This window comes from Pipra filicauda, unplaced genomic scaffold, assembly GCF_003945595.2.
Source record: "Pipra filicauda isolate LSUMZ 115617 unplaced genomic scaffold, ASM394559v2 scaffold253_size2546935_pilon, whole genome shotgun sequence".
NCBI classification, from domain to species: domain Eukaryota; kingdom Metazoa; phylum Chordata; class Aves; order Passeriformes; family Pipridae; genus Pipra; species Pipra filicauda.
In genome coordinates this window covers 867418-886119 of record NW_024104369.1, presented here as the reverse complement: position 1 = coordinate 886119, position 18702 = coordinate 867418, and the positions used below count along the sequence as shown (strand labels likewise).

The 18702-nt window shown below is 36.3% G+C and overlaps 1 protein-coding gene across 9 annotated transcripts in view; it reads right to left on the bottom strand.

Annotated features, from left to right (window-relative positions):
• The window catches only part of SLC4A10 (solute carrier family 4 member 10), a 150986-nt gene that overhangs the window by 96360 nt on the left and 35924 nt on the right, over positions 1–18702 (bottom strand). Inside the window, exon 2 of one of the 9 annotated variants that reach the window (XM_027734184.2) lies at positions 1290–1479. The exons of the other annotated variants lie outside the window; for them this stretch is intronic. Coding sequence (XP_027589985.1) covers positions 1290–1316 — 27 coding nt within the window. The 5' untranslated portion in view covers positions 1317–1479. The remainder of the gene's footprint in view (positions 1–1289; positions 1480–18702) is intronic. 9 annotated transcript variants of the gene reach the window in all.

Sequence of the window (18702 nt, the reverse complement as noted above, 5' to 3'; positions counted from 1 at the left end):
AATTAGTTAATAACCTATTAAGATGTACTCAGCAGTGCAACTTTGCAACAACCATTTGATCATCTTAGTAAAATGAAATTTAAAGCAGTTAGACATAACTGGGCATGCTTGTCATGCTGGTACAATGCCATGCACCTGGGTAAACGATTAGGCAGGATGTCAAAGGCCAAGTATTACAGCCATATCAGAAGTAGTGCTATTCTAGCAGAAGACATCGGCATCAGTATTTTACTGATGCTTAAAAGGACATTTGGAAGCAATATTAGGGGAAATTTACAATGGGGGAAATACTAAATTGCTGGACAGCTTAAAGCCTTTACAGATTATCTAAGAAAACTAAATACAAATTAATTCATTAATATTTATCAAAATATGCTCATACACTTTGACTTCTCCTTCCCCATGTGTTCAATTTTCAGCTTCTGGCAATCTTTCTCTTCCCTGCCTCCTTTTCCTGTAATGTCACAGCAAGTCTCAGCCTTGTCTCATTCTCAGAAGTGGGTTTATTCCATTAATATTACAAGGAAAAACAGCTTAATTGGGAGTATCATGTTGTTGCCAATTCACTTGTCAAACTCTGAGCAAAGTCCAATTAAACAGGCCTTGCACTGAACACACTGGCTTCCCAGGGAGCAGTATCAAAGCCACCTTGCATCTACCAGTACAAGAGTTACACTGCATTTATTCTAGAGGTAATTTCTGTGATTCCTGTACTGCGCCCTTGGAGGAGGGGAGAGGTGAGGGAAAGGTGCTTGTAGTTTAGTGCAATTAGGTCTTAACCTCATTGGAAGATAAGCACTATTGAAATACCAGTAAAAACAGCAGCAGATCCGCTCTACTTTCTCCTGATGATTAGAGACTGGAAACTTAATTTCAGTTGGTAATGACTTGCTTCTTATTAGAATGTCAGGAAAACTACAAACTTGTTATTTTTAAATGCTGCAACAAATGAGAGTTTGACACTGAAAGTACAGGTAAGACTAACGGTAAAACAGTCATGGAAGATAGAATTCATGCCAACCAGACTCCATACTAACATCCTCAAAACCATGAATCCAGTGCAGTTTTGCCCATCAGTTTCAGCAGGATCAGAATAAGGCATGAAAACTAAATGCTTCTCACTGCCATGCCACGTTTATGTCAGAATTCTACCACTTCTTCCTTTCACCCCATTTGAAGATGATGAAGGTAAGAAGTTTTACACAGGACACAAATCTGCAAGGACTAGAGTATTCAAATCATACTGTCATATTGCAGCAGTCTGCAAACAAATGTGTGGACACACTGACCAGGTACAAGTCCTTGGAACTGTCCATTATTGCAATGAGTTGCTTGCTGAGTCCCGTGAACACTGTGGTCTACTGCTTAAAGCATGGGAGAGGGATCCAGGAAGTCCCCGAGCGCTAATCCTGGATCTGCCACTGACTTGCTGTGTGGCCTTGGGAAAGTCACTTAATCTCTGTGCCTCAGCTTCCCCATCTGTAAAATAGGGATAATAATACTTACTCATCTACCTTCCTCACCGGGCTGCTCTGTGCCATAATTAATATTCACACAGCATTTCAGAACTGTAAAGCGCTACAGAAGTGCCAAGTCATTCAATTTAAGAAAGTTTACCCATGTGAAGAAATAATGATGGGAAACAACAAATTCATAAAAAACATTTAGGCATAATTTTTTTTACATGAAACAAATGTATATTAATACCTTCTAATCATTTTACGTTGCACATCTTTGACAAAGTTTACATTGAGAATAAATATACTGGGCTCATTTTCTGTTGGCCTAATTCAAGAGCAACACTACAGGAGCCACTGGAATTACATTTCAGCAAAGCTATAATCACAGTGCAATAAACTCGTCATAAACAATCTAACATTTTACTCCCCTTTTCATTATATTTGTTAATATTTTATGGTTCTATACAGTAATCATACAATATTTATATATAAAATTTAGGCACAAAATTATTTCCCTAAAGCAATGAAATACCAGCAAACACACAGTAGAAGAAATAATGTGTCTGGGATAAAAGGGCAAGAAAAAGCCAAGGGTTTTACATGGAAACCACAAGCTCTTTATAGACTAGGGCTCAGCAAGTCTACTCAGTTCATGATTTCACCTCTTACGTTTTCCAAATGAGTGCCAAAATGACGTTCACCATGCAGCAGCATCAGCTGCACATATTTCACAGGAAAAATCTATTTTAATGAAAGACACTTATAAATACAGTTCTATTTTCGTCTCTTCATACTAAAAGTTTAAACACAGTGGTGAGTACAGAAAAGCAGACAGTAGAGTCATCTTCTGCATCCTTCACAGTGCAATTCCATGTTTAAATATTTCAGTACTTACACTGAAATATGTATTTGAAGTTGAACAAAATAAAAAGAAATAAACCACCTTCAAAAACATTTGACTTATACTTCTTACTAAGCTGTCCTAAGGGAAGAAGGTCACCAGGAGTCCTGGAGTATGAATTTTCAACCCTTAGATCAACGACCTGCTTATCAGAGCATAAAGTGAGGCTATAGCTATTGCCAAGAATTTTAAGTGTGTTGGTCAGAATGAATAAAAAGGCCCGTGGCTTAGAAACCAAAAACAAATGCCTTAGGTGCCCTTTCCACCAACGTATTGATAAAGCTCACTACCCAAGACATTCCAAAGCTATATAAATGACCTCGTGGAAAGCTTCTCAAAGTGACTCTCTTTAGCTGTGATACAGCCATAACTACAACTCAACATGTTGCAAAGAGGTTGATCCTTAACCTGCCACCTCCCAGAACTGTGCACTGCCCTTCCACACCTCAGATCAATTTAATTAATGTACACTTTTAGAAAAGCTGAGAAGCATTATTTTATGACAGATGTTTTGCTGTGTTTTTAGTTACAGTTCTTATAAACTGTCTATGCTTTTATCACATTGGAGATGACTGAGTGGAAAGAAAAAGGAAATTAAGTGTTTTCAAAGGTGGATCTGTACAAAGGCACGACACACATTTTTAAATATGTATGTGCTAACGTAGACACATACACTTGTAGAACTTCAGTACATTTCCAGATGATGTAATTAGGACATATTCCTCATGTTCTGTATGACAAGAAGGCAGATTGAAGTCCAGGTGACAATACATAAATTTGAAGTTATCTATACAGTTTTTATATGTATTTACTAAAACAGGAAAACCAATACCTTATCTTAAAAGACACTGTTCCATATATTATAAAAGCCACCTGAATACTGGACAAACATTTACTGAAGATCATCTGTGCTGATCATGGCAGTAAATGAAATAATAATATAATTATTATTATTAGGAAATGGGAAATTGTTAGGACAACAGGAAATTTTTTAATGGTTGCAATGAGTATGTCTCATTGTCTTTCCCTTACTCTGCTCCACTACTATGATATTTTTGATATATATTTTGAATAGACAAGTCAAAATGTATAACACAGAAATTTTCATGTTACATGGAAAACTACAAATTATTTCTTTTCTAATTTCTTATTATTTCTTTTCTAATTATTTCTTATCTAATTTCCCTCATACTTGGTTTCTTTTATTTACTGTCCTGTATATGTTCAGTGTTTTCAATAAACTGGATGATTGCTTTCCTTTGAAATACAATGCAAAAACCAGCTACAAAGAGTATTAATATTCCAGGCAATTTTTTCACAGTTTTTAAGTCTCTAAATAGAATCCTTTCACTTTTTAAATACATTCGTAATATACCCACAGCATAAATCATAACAACATAACCAAAAGATTCTTTTTTCGGCATCTTCTTTTCTGTAAAATATGTAACAGAGCAGAAGCCATTTTGATTTTTTTATGCACTAGAAATTATGCATGACACACCTGCTGACTCATACAGCAAATAATCATGGCATTAATTACTTTTCCGTATAAGCCACTTATTGATGATTAGACAACCTACATAATTCTCAAATGCCATCTGGAACTCAGGAATGGCTGTCAGCATAAAATATTAAATACTGCCTTCCTATAAACAGTATAAAGTTGTAATATTGTGCTGATCTTGACTGGGGTAGAGTTAACTTTCTTTACAGTGTCTGGTATGGGGCTGTGTTTTGGATTTGGGCTGAACACAGGACTGATAATACAGAGATGGTTTTGTTATTGCTGAGCAGAGCTTACACAGAGCCAAGGCCTTTTCTGCCTTTTGTACTGCTACGCTGGCCTGGAAATCAGGGGTGCATGGGAGGTGACCCCAACTATCCACAGAGATATTGCAGACCATATGACATCATGCTCAGTATACAAAGCCGGGGGGAAGAAGGAGGAAGGGGGGGGACCTTTGGAGGGACAGCATTTGTCTTCCCCAGTAACTGCTACCCATAATGGGGCCCTGCTCTCCTAGAGATGGCTGAACACCTGCCCATGGGAAGAAGTGAATTAATTCCTTGTTTTACTTTGCTTGTATGTGCAGCTTTTGCTTTCGCTATTAAACTGTCTTTATCTCAACCCACGAGTTTTAAAGCCTTTACCATTCTGATTCTCTCCCCAGTGCCACTGGTGGGGGCATGAGCAAGTGGCTGCATGGGGCTGGGTTGCTGGCTCCGGTTAAATCACGACAAATATATAATTTAGTTATTTTATATTGCCAATAATTACATATACTTAAAAGATGGAACTCTAATATATTCATTTCAGTTTATATGTATTATCATAAAGTTAGTGGTAAAAACCTCGGGTATTCACCTTTCAAATGGACTATAATGAATTTCTAAACATTTATCCAGACACCACACACAACTGCCTTTTCAATCTGAAGATATTTCAGCATTACTGCTTTGTGTTATATTCATTTTACAAACCCATTACAGAATATTTGTATTCTTAAGGTCATTTTGGTCAAGTTCAGCTTGACAATGCATAAAGACGACATTACTAAAGATATAGAAAACTGAGTTATTCAAACTCAGGAGCTGCCAAGTGCATATTGGAATATCTTCCAAAGACAATTAACCTAAATGGCTAAAAAGCTGCTGTATGTAGATGGATGCCTCCCTGTTGTAGGAGGCAAATCACTGGTGACTGCCATGTTCAGCCTTGTCCTTTAAACTGTCCTTGAGCAGATATGCTCACACGAAACTGATTTAATGCAAAATGTGTATACCCACAATTTAGATGCTACAATTCTTTTCTCTTTTTCAAGACAAACACAGGGGTAAAAAAAAAAAAAAACCAAACCTTTTTGAATGTTATTCTGCTTAATTGCTTATATTACGTATAACAACATTTAGCAATCTTCTGAGGTGCAAAATACAGTGAATTTTATCTTTCTGATGAAATATAATTGCTTTTCCATTCCACTAGCTACATTATCATCCTTTTCCCCTCTATCCACCTATCAAGGAAGACCCATCAAAACACATTTAGAATGCAATAACGTCTGTTCTGTAAGCTCTGAAGAATTATTTTTAAAAGTGTCCCTTTAATGATACTGTTTTTGCAGTAATCACTACTAGTTAACATAAAGCACATATTCCTTTTGGTCAGCTCTACATAGTTCAGGCTATGCAACAAAGTAAAAAGCAATTACTTTTCATTTCAGATTTGCATCTTCCCCAGGGCTCCATGTCATATGCATAAAAGCATCCTTCTGTGTCTTCTTTCTTTCTCTTTTCTCTTTTTATAGCAGAAGCCAAGATAATGTTTAGCATGACTCAATAACGAAATACCAAGTTCTGCAATGCTGCTAAAAAATGCATTAATCAGCACTGGCTCCAAAGAACTGCTTTGCTACTGACCAGAGACAGAACACATCTTTAATGTAATAATACAATTTTTTAACATATAAACATAGATAATCATTGCAGACATTAACTCTAAGCACATACTACTGTTATAGATTCAATGAGACAAAACACAAGGAGAATATACACACATGAATAAAACAAAGCAGTTTTACAGAGAATTAAATGCTCACTAATACTTGTAAATTCCTATGTTTATCTGCATTGAAGCATCCTGTGCTGGTCATATATCATTATGCACAATACAGCAGCTATGAACTGATGCATAAATGAATGCATAATCACCAAAATATTTCCTTAACATTTGATAAAGAATCTTCTATCTTAGAAATGCCACTTTAGGTAGAAACAATACATTCCTTACATTTGCAAAGCAAACATGATAAGCTCTTTATCTATTCTCCATACACCTATCCAACTGAAGACAACATTTCTATTTAAATAAGATAAAACAATATTAAGGCAAAATACTAACTTAACTTGTTGCAATGGCTAGGTGCCCCACTTTCTCTGTCTAACAGGGCCAGTGGGGTTGCAGACAATGACACAGGATAGGACACAGACCAAACAACGAACCTTCCCACCTAAAAGGCTTGATAAACCTGTTAGAGCATTGGATGAAATTATTAGAGCAATAACGAAATAATGAACTGTTATATTCTTTCTGGATTCTGGTACCTGTTTTAAGCACCTGCAATTAATTGCAGCTGAGTTTACCATGCTTTGTATGTCTTTGACTAAAATTATCAGGACTGTTAAATAACGCAACCACCTTACACTTCTGTGTTCCTTTGAACATTTTCAGGTTTTTTCAGCCTCATAACTTCTCCCTTTCTTTCTATCCTATCACATGTGCCAGATTTGCAAGCTAATCTTTATTCAATTGCTAGTTGCAGCCAGACCTCTGAATAAATAAAAGACAGCATTACTTGCTGCTATGTAGATGTAGAATTAGGGTCATATCTGCATGACTGAGATTTTATTGCCTTTACTTCTTTTTTTTTTTACTACAACATAAAATACTTAGAAGTTATAGAGGTGAGAACAGCAGAGATGGTTATTTTCTCCTTTTTGGTTATTATTCAAAAGTCTTACGTCATCCTAGTGCAGTCCCATCAGCTGAAACCCTGTTTTCTCATTTCATAGCAATGGTTATGTCAACTACTAGAGAAAAGTCCAATAGCAGAAGATGTATGTGAAGATTTTATCCAAAGCCCAAATGAGATTTACTTTTAGCTTGTCTGGGCTGTTTCTTGGCCCAGTGCCAGATGAGGATAGATCCAGGATAACAGCATTATTTAGGTGTAGTTAGAAGTTAAATATTCAGAGTTTAGCCCACTATGCAATAGGATATTAGCTGCTGGGCAGCAAATGGAAAAAAGAGTATTAACTCCTAGTTTCTTAATCAGGAGTAAAATATGTTGGGTTTTAAGTTGGATACACTTCCCATTTCAAAGGATCTGCCTTCAGCCTCGGAAAAAAATGATGTGTTTTCAGATTTCTTTACCTCAAAATAGGGTCAGGGAGAAGAATCATAGAAGGCAGCCTTCTTGAAGCAGCTACTCATGTGGAAATAGTAAGTGCAAAGAAGAGAAAGGGTCACAACCAACTCAGTAGAACCTGTTTTAACAACAGCTACAACACCACAGAGAGGACTTTTTGTCTACTTTTACAACCAGCCACAAAAATTATGTAGTATGGCAACTGCATCCTTTAGACGCAAATCTATGCAAACCACAGTTCAAAACAACACCTTTTTTTGACATTCCAAGCCAGCATGACCAATAATAAATTAAATCCCTCTCTCAGAAACACTGATATAATGTTCAGCAATTCTTCTGCTTCTCAGACAATTTTCAATTATATTTGACAAACACTTTCTACAAGCACAATACAAGGATTAATCAAGGCAGCAGGAATGATTCTCATGCTAAGCTTCCAAATCAGTTTGCCAACACTAGAAATATTGTTGCTTTTCTAGAAATGAAAGGTAGCCTGACTGAACCAAATCTAACTGAAGTGTTAAAAAATAGTATTGCCCTTTAGTCATCCATTTTCAGGGAAAATTAACATCAAATACCATATAATTTTCTGTTACAAGCCCAAAGATTAAATTGGACTCCTTGTGGTCCTTCAGAGTTGCCTTCTATATGATCTATTATCTTCCAGAAGAGAAAACAAGATTGTGTTTGCTTTGTTTGGCTTTTTTAAAACTGGAACTTGTATATAACTTCCTTGAAGACAACTGACACGCCCTTTTTGACCAAAAAGTATAAATTCAAATGTAGTCTGAAGAGTTCCCAAGCCATCTATATTTTCAGGGAGTAACTTCAGCAGAAAATCCAGAACTGATGACCCAGTGTTTCTCCTCTCCAAAGATTTAGGTTGGTCTATGTGATTTTGTTGTCATGGGTGAATTTTTTATCAACACAACTGTAATTGATGTGACTGAAAAACACAGATTTGTATCACCCTGAAATGTTCTGCTGCATGCAAATGAACAGCTGCCGTAATGGAAAAGAAGAGACCTTTTGCACTGTCTATACAGTCAGAGTATCAGAAAAGAAAAACTCTTCATCTTGTAATTAGACAATGACATTCTGATTATCTTTGCTCTCACTCTTCATCTGTCTCAGGTCATCAGTGAGCCATGGTGATCAGGGTGAGTAATGCCAGAGAAAACAGTTAGGAGCCACTCTGTTCACAAAGAACATAAAAAAATAATTAAATCTTCCAAGCCACCTATAATATAATCTACTATCTGAAAGTTCAGGTAGTCTAGTTAATTCACACAGGCATTAAAAAAAAAGCAGTAAAAAATGCAGAAGGGGGGGGGGGAGCAGAAGAGAAATAAGTGAGATAAAGAAATTGATAATATATTCTGAGAAATAACAGGGCAAATCAACAAATTTCAGATGCCAAGTTTGAAGTCACTTGTGCATCACTTCTGCCCAGGCAATGAAACATTGCACTGGAAGGAAAATTTTTGTATTGAAGACTCACTCAAAATACATTGGGAAAATGATCGTGACAGCGGATTAGATAACCAGGGATTTGTATGGCTTAAAACTTTACACAGCACAAATGGAAGACACATATTCAGGAATCTGTGCTGCCAAAGAATCAAATATGAATTAAACAGCAGTTCAACTGGTCTTCCTACCTCACAGAGATCTAAGAATTAGACTTGTACAAATTGCTCATCTGCTGTAATCTGGAAGCTTTACAATCATCACTTCCATGACCTTGTTGTTCTAGACTAGTTAAGACACTCAAAAATAAAAACAAGCTAAAAATTAAAAACAACTGATAAGACTTTAACAGTGTGTTTAATATTGAAATTTCAGAACATAAGTTTTGGAAAGGAAAAGGGACAAGGATTACTATAGAGTAGAAAATAAATGTGAACATGGCATTTCATGTTTCATCAGTGGTTCTATTCAAAAGTATTTTATTGTTAGAACAGACTGCTATTATTTTCATTGACAAGCTTCTCACAATGCCACTAAATTGATAGACCCATGTGCAAATGTAGAGAACAGTAAGGGAGGACATGATGTCCATCAGACACAGCTTTGAAGGCTATTAATCTAAATGTTCCCAGTGTTCAGTCTTTTAGGAAAATGGCAGAATGCACTAGATATCAAGTTTTACTGGCACATCACAGGTAATGCCATTTTTGAATTATGTATCATTACTTGTATCTCATTATACTGCTCTAAAGTGAAAACAATTACAAGCACAGTGACAACAAATAATATCCAACAGATGCCCTTCATACCCTTCCTTGACAAGACAACACCATCTCCTTTTATTAAAGAATGGATTGCTTTAAAGAAGAAAATGCTTATATCTTAAACATGATGCCACAAGCTACTTGGATTAGTCTTTCATTTACTACAAATTTGTACCAGGCTTATCATAGAATCATTAAGGTTGGAAAAGATCCCCAAGTTCATCAAGTCCAACTTTTGACTTAATATCACCATGTCCACTAAACTATATTACGAAGTTTTTGAATACCCACTCATTTTTTGAACATCCACCCATTTATTGAACACTTCCAAGGATGGTGACTCCACCACTTCCCTGAGGAGTTTGTTTCAATGCTTAACCACTCTTTCAGGTTTAGTGCAACAGGCTCCTTCTCTTCTGGCAATATCTCGATGTAGGTACTAAACAAATAATAGTAATCTGCTGATCTGTATATAGTCCTACAAGCATCCCTCCTCATGCCTGCAAATTCTGCCTACCTTTTCTTTGACTAGCATTGCTATTAAACATGTATGTGTATGCATATGTGGAGAAAGAAAAATAGTGTTTTGACATACGTGATGTAAATATATGCACAATGAGCTATTCAAATAAATTATTGATTTATAACTATTTCATTAGTCACATAATTTAAAGGACACACAGTAAATAGCCTTGGGTTAAGAATACTTGGCAACCTAAGTATAATAAAATGAACACAACTAGTACTTCTGCCCAGTCACTAACAGGTTATACTTCATCTTATAGACTATGGAAAGAGTTTTGTGGAGGAGTTTCGAAGATCACGCAGCATAACACCAAGTGCACTAATAACTGCAAGATGAATAGCAATTGGAAAATCAAAACTGATATTGCCAATAGAACAAACAATAGAACAATTCAACCTTGTGCTAGAATCTCTCTCTTGGAGGGAAAGGAAAAGGCAAGCTGTAAAGCTTCTAAAAGAAAGACTAGAAGTTTTTATTTGAGAAGATGAGTAAATAGACCTTAAATAGCAAGTGATGTAGGCAGAGTGATAAGCGAAGATGATATTAACACCAGTAATCAAGTGAAGCAAAGCTGTAAGTATTAACGTCAGCCAGACAGATGAGATCATAATAGCCATGGTGCTGAGGTGAGCAAGACTTCAATCTGATTTATGGCTACAGGAACAAACAGGAACTGTCAGGTCCCAGAGCAACATAGAGCAAGAATATATCAGGAAAGAAAAGAAAACTCAAGAATTTTTCTGACATGATTATATTCAGGAAACCACTGAAGACCAAGAAAATTTTCTGAGCTAGGTAGAGTTTAACTGGAGTAGGGGAAGACCACTAAAAATAAAGCAGTGGCACCTTCATAAAGGTCATGCTTATGGCTACATTATCTGAAGAAAGGTGTGGAGGAGGATGTAAAAAGCTGAGGATGAATTCCTGAGAGATCTAAACACATACCTATATACAGAAAGAGGAGGGGGAGAGGAGACCCATCAAGTAAGAAACCGAGTTTGAAAAGAGAAACAATCAACAAGGACAAAATAACAAATGCCTAAGAACAACAAAATTTAGCGAAGACTACAACATAGCATCATAAAGAGATGACAGATGGAGTGGAGGAGAACGAAGGACTAGCCTGGAATTCCTCCAGGAAGAAGTCAAATGGAACATTAGTGACATAAATTTCAGTGCAAATGACAGAAACCAGAAGTGAGCAGTTCTAGAAAGGCACTAGAAGACAAGAAATTATGACAAGTGTACAAAGCATACTAATGGAGAAAGGGGCAGGAGATGAAGGACATCAAGGGATAGGACATTAATCTGGTGAATACAAACTTCTGAAGTTGAGGGTTGGTTTGTGTTGTTGGGGTTTTTTTAATATGAAGAGATTCAGGCATATTTGTTGTATATGGGAAGGAATTCAAGGAGAGAAATAGAAATTTAAAAAAATAAAAAAAAATAAAATTAAAAAAAAAAAAGAAGATCAGATGGTGGATAGGGACAGGAAAAAGTTCACTGGAACAGGTTCAAAGACTACAAAACAAAAAGTCTGTTTCAGTAAACAAGGAGGAAGCTTCAATTTTGACCTTAGTTGGTTAGTTTTAAGAAGTTCATATGGAGAGGGGGGGAATAGATAAGATGAATGGAGGCCTATATGACTAATAAAAATACATAACAGGCAAAACTGCAAGCAAAAATACTCATAACAGATGACAGAAATCCCAGAGATTAAGAAATACAGAGAGTCAGCAGAATCAAAAGATTTTCACCAGAGATAGCAGTATCTCCAAGGCATTGCAAATGGCATTAGGAACTGAGAAAATGGATACTGGGAGTCAGCCAGGACCACGAATTGTCAGAAGGGTTTGGAACTGTATGAGAAGAACAAAAAATAGCGCTTAAAGGGAACTGATAAGCTGATGGAAGAAAGTAGAAAGGAATAAAGGAAGTAAGGGCAGAAAAAAAGTCCCCAAGATTAACAAAATAGAAGTTTTACAAAGTCCTATTCCTGGAGAGAGGGAACAAAAATGTTTAAAAAGTTCAAATACTTACCACAGAAAAGGAACTTGGATAACACAGTGCATAGAGAGACCAATTCAGTTCTGTAGCTGATCTGGCACATGATATACAGTTCAAATGAGAAACTGCACCAGGGTAGCTAAGAGTTGGATGATTATCCATATGGAAACTGAAAGGTGAGAAGTTATGAATGGAAGAAAGTTGCAAGTCAAAGGCAGACAGAGAGATGGGAATAGGTAGAGCTGTATGCATGCAGACCATAACAATATTAGAAAGACAGGTGGAAGGAAATTCTTTCGTTAAATAAATAAATAAATAAATAAATAAATAGGAACAGGAAGAACACAGAACACAACAGCACAGAAGCACCAAATTCTTTGACCCAAATTCAAAACAGATATTGTTGGAGGTAACAGTCTCCACAGAAAGGACCAGAGATGAGGCAGTATTAATAAACAAGGGAATAAAGCTCTGTGGGCTGGAGGGAACAGCAGAAGGTAAAAAGACAACCTCTAGGCACTTTGAGACTGGTAACCAGAAACATCAAGAAAATAAAAGGAAGACCAAATAATGGAGGAGATGAGAAGTTTTGCACCTGAAGGAAAAAGAGAAGTGACAGGAATGACACAAATTGAACCAAAGGCAGATGTAATTTAAGGGATGAATTAAAGGACATTACACCAAAGTGTAATTCAGACATAGGTTGATATAAGAACATGAAAAGCATCAGAAAACAGAGATATAAACAAGCACCAATAAAGCAATCAAAAATCACAAGAGATTCATATATCCTGAAACTTCTGTTACCTGAAGCTGTTAGACATATACTCTCTCTGACATATATTAACAAACTACATTGATAAGGATGATTTGGTCTGACATAGTTATACTAGGAAAGATTTAATCCCCCGAAGCTTATACTGCATGCCAAGTCCATATAAGCTGTACTGGTCAAGATATTTTATATTTGTACACTCTGTAACTATACTAAAATTTCATGTCAACATACACTAATAAATCTTTGTAATGTAGAACTGGACTAATCTGAGTCCTATTCTCCCAGGAATTTTAATCATATTTATGGATCGTTTGCCAGAATAGCATACTGATTGCTTAATTCTTCTCAAGATACAGTGCACAAGGGAGTAAATAACATCAGTGGTCAAGTGTTCTTATGCATCCTTGGATATAGAGAGGCCTGGGTTCTTGCAGAGGAGTGTTAGAGGTTTTTTTAAGAAGCCTGTTTTGTTATTTTAAGATGACTTATTCTTTTCCAAGCCCAACATCACACACGAGTATGTGTGATATTTAACTTTACCAACAATTATTTTCAAGTAGATTTCTGAAGGTAAAGGACTGTAAACAGAATGAGGCTAGCTATTGTATTCTAAACCAGGCATATCCCTTAACTAATTTACTTTACAGGATCCCTGCTGCCCAGCTCTGTACAGAAGCAGCTGCCATAAGTGTCCAAAGCCAGAGAGTTTGAATCTTGTTTGCTGCGACTTGAATAAACAGCATAACAGATTCATCAGTTCACCTGGAAAAGAAAGGTGCTATTCTTTACATTCCTCTATTAAATTAGAGATTTACAGGTGTGTACAGTGTGGCCAAGCAAAGACAAGAAAATTAAAAGGAAATTAAACTAGAAATTGATAATGACACTTTTATGAACATAAAAGGAGGCCCATGAGGGAAATAAAGTCTTAGCAATTACCAGGGAAATTTGTTTATAGCTGATGATACAGACGTTGCTTAAAACGTATATTTAATCCTTGTCTCTGCAATTGCAAATGATACTAAAAAGGAAACACTTTAACAGTTCTAATCTGCTGAAGCAGGCAAGAAACGGACTCAGAGCATGTCTCACTTCTGTGCCAAGGTTGCTGTTACTGTAGATGTTCAGGACACAAGGCAGTGCTAGTAACTACTTTTGACAGCACAAATTACATCTTTCACTGACTTCCACAGCAAATATGCGTGTTTGCATTAGAAGTTAGACTGCTGAGAAATTTCAGCACATCTTTATCCTACAAAATAGAAAACCACTCAGGAAAGAGGAGGAGGACAGCAGAAGGCAGACTGGGCAATAACCAAGCCCAATGAGTCACTGCAAGACTCACTAGCAGCAATAAGAAATTCATTGATGACTATGTGCAGAAGGACTGGTGACAGTACACTGAGATCTAGCAGAGGATCAAGTCTGCCCAAGGCAACAAGGCAACTACATTCCCAGAGAAAGAGGTCTTCACTTCCTTCTGGAAGAAAAGAATGCCAGCACAGCTTTTCATTGTCACATGGTTCACATTTCATACGTTAGGTAAACTTTACTGGCAATATCCAGACACTGCCACTAAATCCTGTGCCCTGATAATCTAAGACATGGTATTTTTGCCATGTATTAGCACAACTACCATAATGTGTATTCTAAAGACAAGATCGAGTCACAGTTATCACTACTCACAGCTAGGCCTATACTTGTCACGTGGAATCTAAGCACCTAGGAATAATCTTCAGCAACACAGTAAAAAATCACTGTATTACTGTCACTGTTATTAAACTATCATTTTGTATTTTTCAGATGTACTAGATCTTTCTATTGATCATTCAATGTACTTCATTAAAAATAATACATAGCAGGCAACACTGAGGTAACACCAACCAACCTCAACTTTCTTATATACTAACAGTTGTCTAAACTTAAATTTCAGGTTGTGATGTGCACAATCACAGTTTAAGGTACACATACATGAATGAAGTCTAGAATTCTATATTTACCAAAATTTATTCCTGAAACAGGACTACAAAAGTTAGAGAAACAATGGGAAGGAAAAACGGGAAAGAGAAGTCTGATTGTTATTTTCCAAGTTTAAAGTATTTCAGATAACCTTAGAAGAAAAATAGGAAATAAACGCTTAAATATATTTTAAAAATTAACTAAAGTGTGACATCAGGTGGTATAACTGACCTGCATGGCTAACTCTCAAACAGAAACCCCCTTAGAGTATAACTCATCCCCTCACATTATAAGCTTGACATCAAGTCTCCACCATGCCAATTCCTATCTCCAAACAGACTCCACACCTGAATGGACTTGCTCAATTGCAGCTCCCCTTACTAACACAAGGACAAGGTATTTCTCAATTGTTCCACTTGCAGGATTCAGACAAATGTGACACTGCCTTTCCTGGAAAATTTTAATCACAGGATTGGGATACAAAACTGATACTGCTTTTGTTAGAATACTTTTAATTGCGTTAAATGTGGATACAAACCATATGGGTATGATTTCTTGCACGTATTTTAATGACTCTGTGTGCCTGCATAAAATCTTTAATAAAGAGAATTTAAACCAGTGAACTCATTATGCCATCAGGAGAGAAATGGATGAATTTTAAATCACTGCAGGCTCCTATATACATTTTTGTTTCATTTAAGCAGCCTGGAGAAAAGAGGGAAGCTATTATAAAAATGAACAAGTTTTTACAATACCTCAAGACTCCCTCATGTTGCTTAATGTCTGTTTTACATTTTCAATTCAATGCACCAAATTGAATATTTTTTATCACTTGATCATTGCTGCATTACTTGAGAACATTTGAGAGTTCCAAATTTCCACTAGAAATTAACAAATTGTTTTTCACAAGTTGACTAAAAACACAACCCTTGAATCACTAGAGTTCTTGTTCAATTTAGTTTACTCTTTTTTCAATTATTTATATCATACCAGATGATCTTCTTTTATTCAGTTGCTTTAAAATTTGCTTAGCTCAAAATATTAGTCTAACCTTTCCTTTAGGATTTATTCTCTGCTTATATCAATTGGTATCGGGGGATGTATATTCCATATAAGACATTCCCAAACAACATGAAGTTTCATCACTAAAACAACTGCTATGAATTAAGCAAAGCTATTTTCAAAGCTTTTCTTCTCCATAAGATTACCAACAAACATTAGTATTTATAATTTTCTGTACATTCAGTCCTCATTTTTCAAGGATTCCTGTCCATATTTTTCCATAAATAACTGACTAGTTAATAGACAATCCAAATTTCCTTACCAGATAATGTGATTCTGCCCCCCTACTCAGCCCTGTTGTAACATAACCGGAGAGCTGTGGGCAGTTCTGGATTCCCTTCTTACATGCATAACACTGACATACCAGAGTAAGCCCAATAAACGGCCACAAAGGTCACAGAAGGAGAGGCTGAGAGTGCTGGGACTGTTCTAGCCTAGAAAAGAGAAGGCTCAGAAGTGTCTTAACAGAACATACAAATTACTTCACTGGGGACAATGCAGAGAAGGCTTAGCCAGACTTTTCTTAGTGGTTCCCAGAGACAGGGCAAGACCAAATGGGCACAAATTAAAATATGAGAAGTATCACTTAAACATAAGAAAACACTTGGTCCCCTCAATAATAAGGGAATAGCTGTATTTCCCCACCTTATCATCAGTCACATCTTGTAATCTCTTGCTAGTATATACATTGCTCAAATGATTCAGGAAAGCGGTTTTAGGGTCACACTGAAATCACTATGGCACAATGAAAAGCAGGATGTAGTTTACTCTGTGGTTTATATTGATTCTACTAATGAAGCAATCTATTAGAATGTACCAGAATTATGGTTCAGCTTCTACTTCTAATGACAGGAAAGCCACTGACCACAACAGTGTAACAGCACTCACGTTAATGGGTTTTTTTTAATTAATAATATTTTTTGAAAAGTTAAGTAAAGTAAAATAAATATGGTTTGCAAGGAAACAAAAAACAACATGAACAAGCCAATTTATTTATAAGGTTCATTACAGGCTAGGGGGGTGAGAAGAGAATGATGCAGGGGGAGAGACAGAGAATGAGCCACAGCTGAGATTGTTTCTTCTCTTAAAAAGGGTACTCTAAGTAATACATAGTCATTCTCTTTCACTGCATTAATACCATCAACTTCCCTACTACTTTCTCTCACGTAGTTCCACCTCCACAGGAATTGACTGGGACTAATTGTGACTCTTCTAAATTTTTTTAACAGATTACTGTGGCATTATTGCTGTGATTTGTTCATATTTTCATACTGCATCTTGGAAAAACTTATTTAAATAATCTTCATTCAGAATGACTGCATGGTGATATTCTTGGAACACCAAATAGAGTGGAACATTCTTGGAATTATGTATTTTGTGACCATGCAGTTAGTTGTGACCATGTAGTTTGGTCATGATCTCCCATTTGTCCTAGTGTTGCCATTTCCTTAAAAACTGGCACTATAACTGGCACTATAACCTACCAAAAAAGGTCAGTAGTGTGGAATCAGAATGGCAATCAGTAACAAGTAAAAGCACTACCCAAGTGTGTATGTGCATGAGTGTGAGCACTCATGTTTAGAATTGGTAAATGACACGAGTATTTGGCTTCTTGCCCAACTTGTTAGTTAACACTGTTCCTAAAACAGTGTTTCTGTATAAGATCTTTATCATAGAGTCCCGTAAATAGCAATGTTTAAAGATAGCAAAACACATACTCATGGATGTGTACTCGTTGTGCTCAGTCAAGGGAAAAGAATTCTTTAGTTAGAGAGATCCTTCCTTACGCAGCATTCTTTAAATACTGACAGTAGCAATCAACTTGAAGAGGGATGATACAGTTTTAAAGAAGGCACAAAAAAGTCTTCCTGTTAAGTTGATACTAACACACTGCCACTGCATTCAATGGCTCCAAACTTGTGCAATATGTCCAAGTATCTGTGAGTATATTTTAAACATGTCTTTTTTGGGGGGTGGGAGGTGAGAGTTAAACAAGCAAAATAGTTCATAGTTTTACATTTTCAGGTCACTTCAGTCCAATCCCCTGCTCTCATGTGTCCATCTTGCTGCAATTTCTTTTCTTACAAAAGAACTTCACTCCCTTAACACATTCTTTTGGGGTAGTCCATCCAAATGAACAAGGGCTTATAATGGGACTATGTTCTTTGAACGAAAAAACACATTCAAACTCACTTGTGATAGTCAGTAACAGTGTTGTTTCAAAATAGAATGACCTAAACACAAATCTCCTCAAGCAAGCATTTTTCATCAATTCATTTTCCTCTGTAGATACAGTTTCTATCATCAACAGCCTGCAATGGATGTCTACTACACTACTGGAGATTATTATCAATGATACATTTCAAAGCCATCCACAGAATGCAGTTTGCAGAACTAAAATAAACTGTTAAACAGAGTCCAGGATAAGCACAACCTACTGCTGTAGCTTCCTGATGCAAAATTCCACAGAGATCTAATCATTTCAAATAAACAAAGAGGGAACAACTTCAAAATACAGCTAAGTCAAGATTTTAAATTGAATAAGGAAAACAAATAAGCTGGGGGGAGGGTTGGTCCTTTTAAAAGGTCCAGAAATACCCTGCAAAGCACCAAAATACCATGAAACCAATACTTTCAGGAATTTAATTCCAATGCCAAGAAACAGAATGTACTCACTGTGACTAATACATTAAAATACTGAAAATAAATTCTAAGGGATTAAAAGGATCTTGTAGCAAGTGAAAGGTATAGTTAAATCATTCCAAACTTAATCAAGCTTAAGAGCAGGGCAGTCTTTACCCATTATTAATAAGAATGTAAGATGGATAAAGTAGACTGGGAAACTGTAAA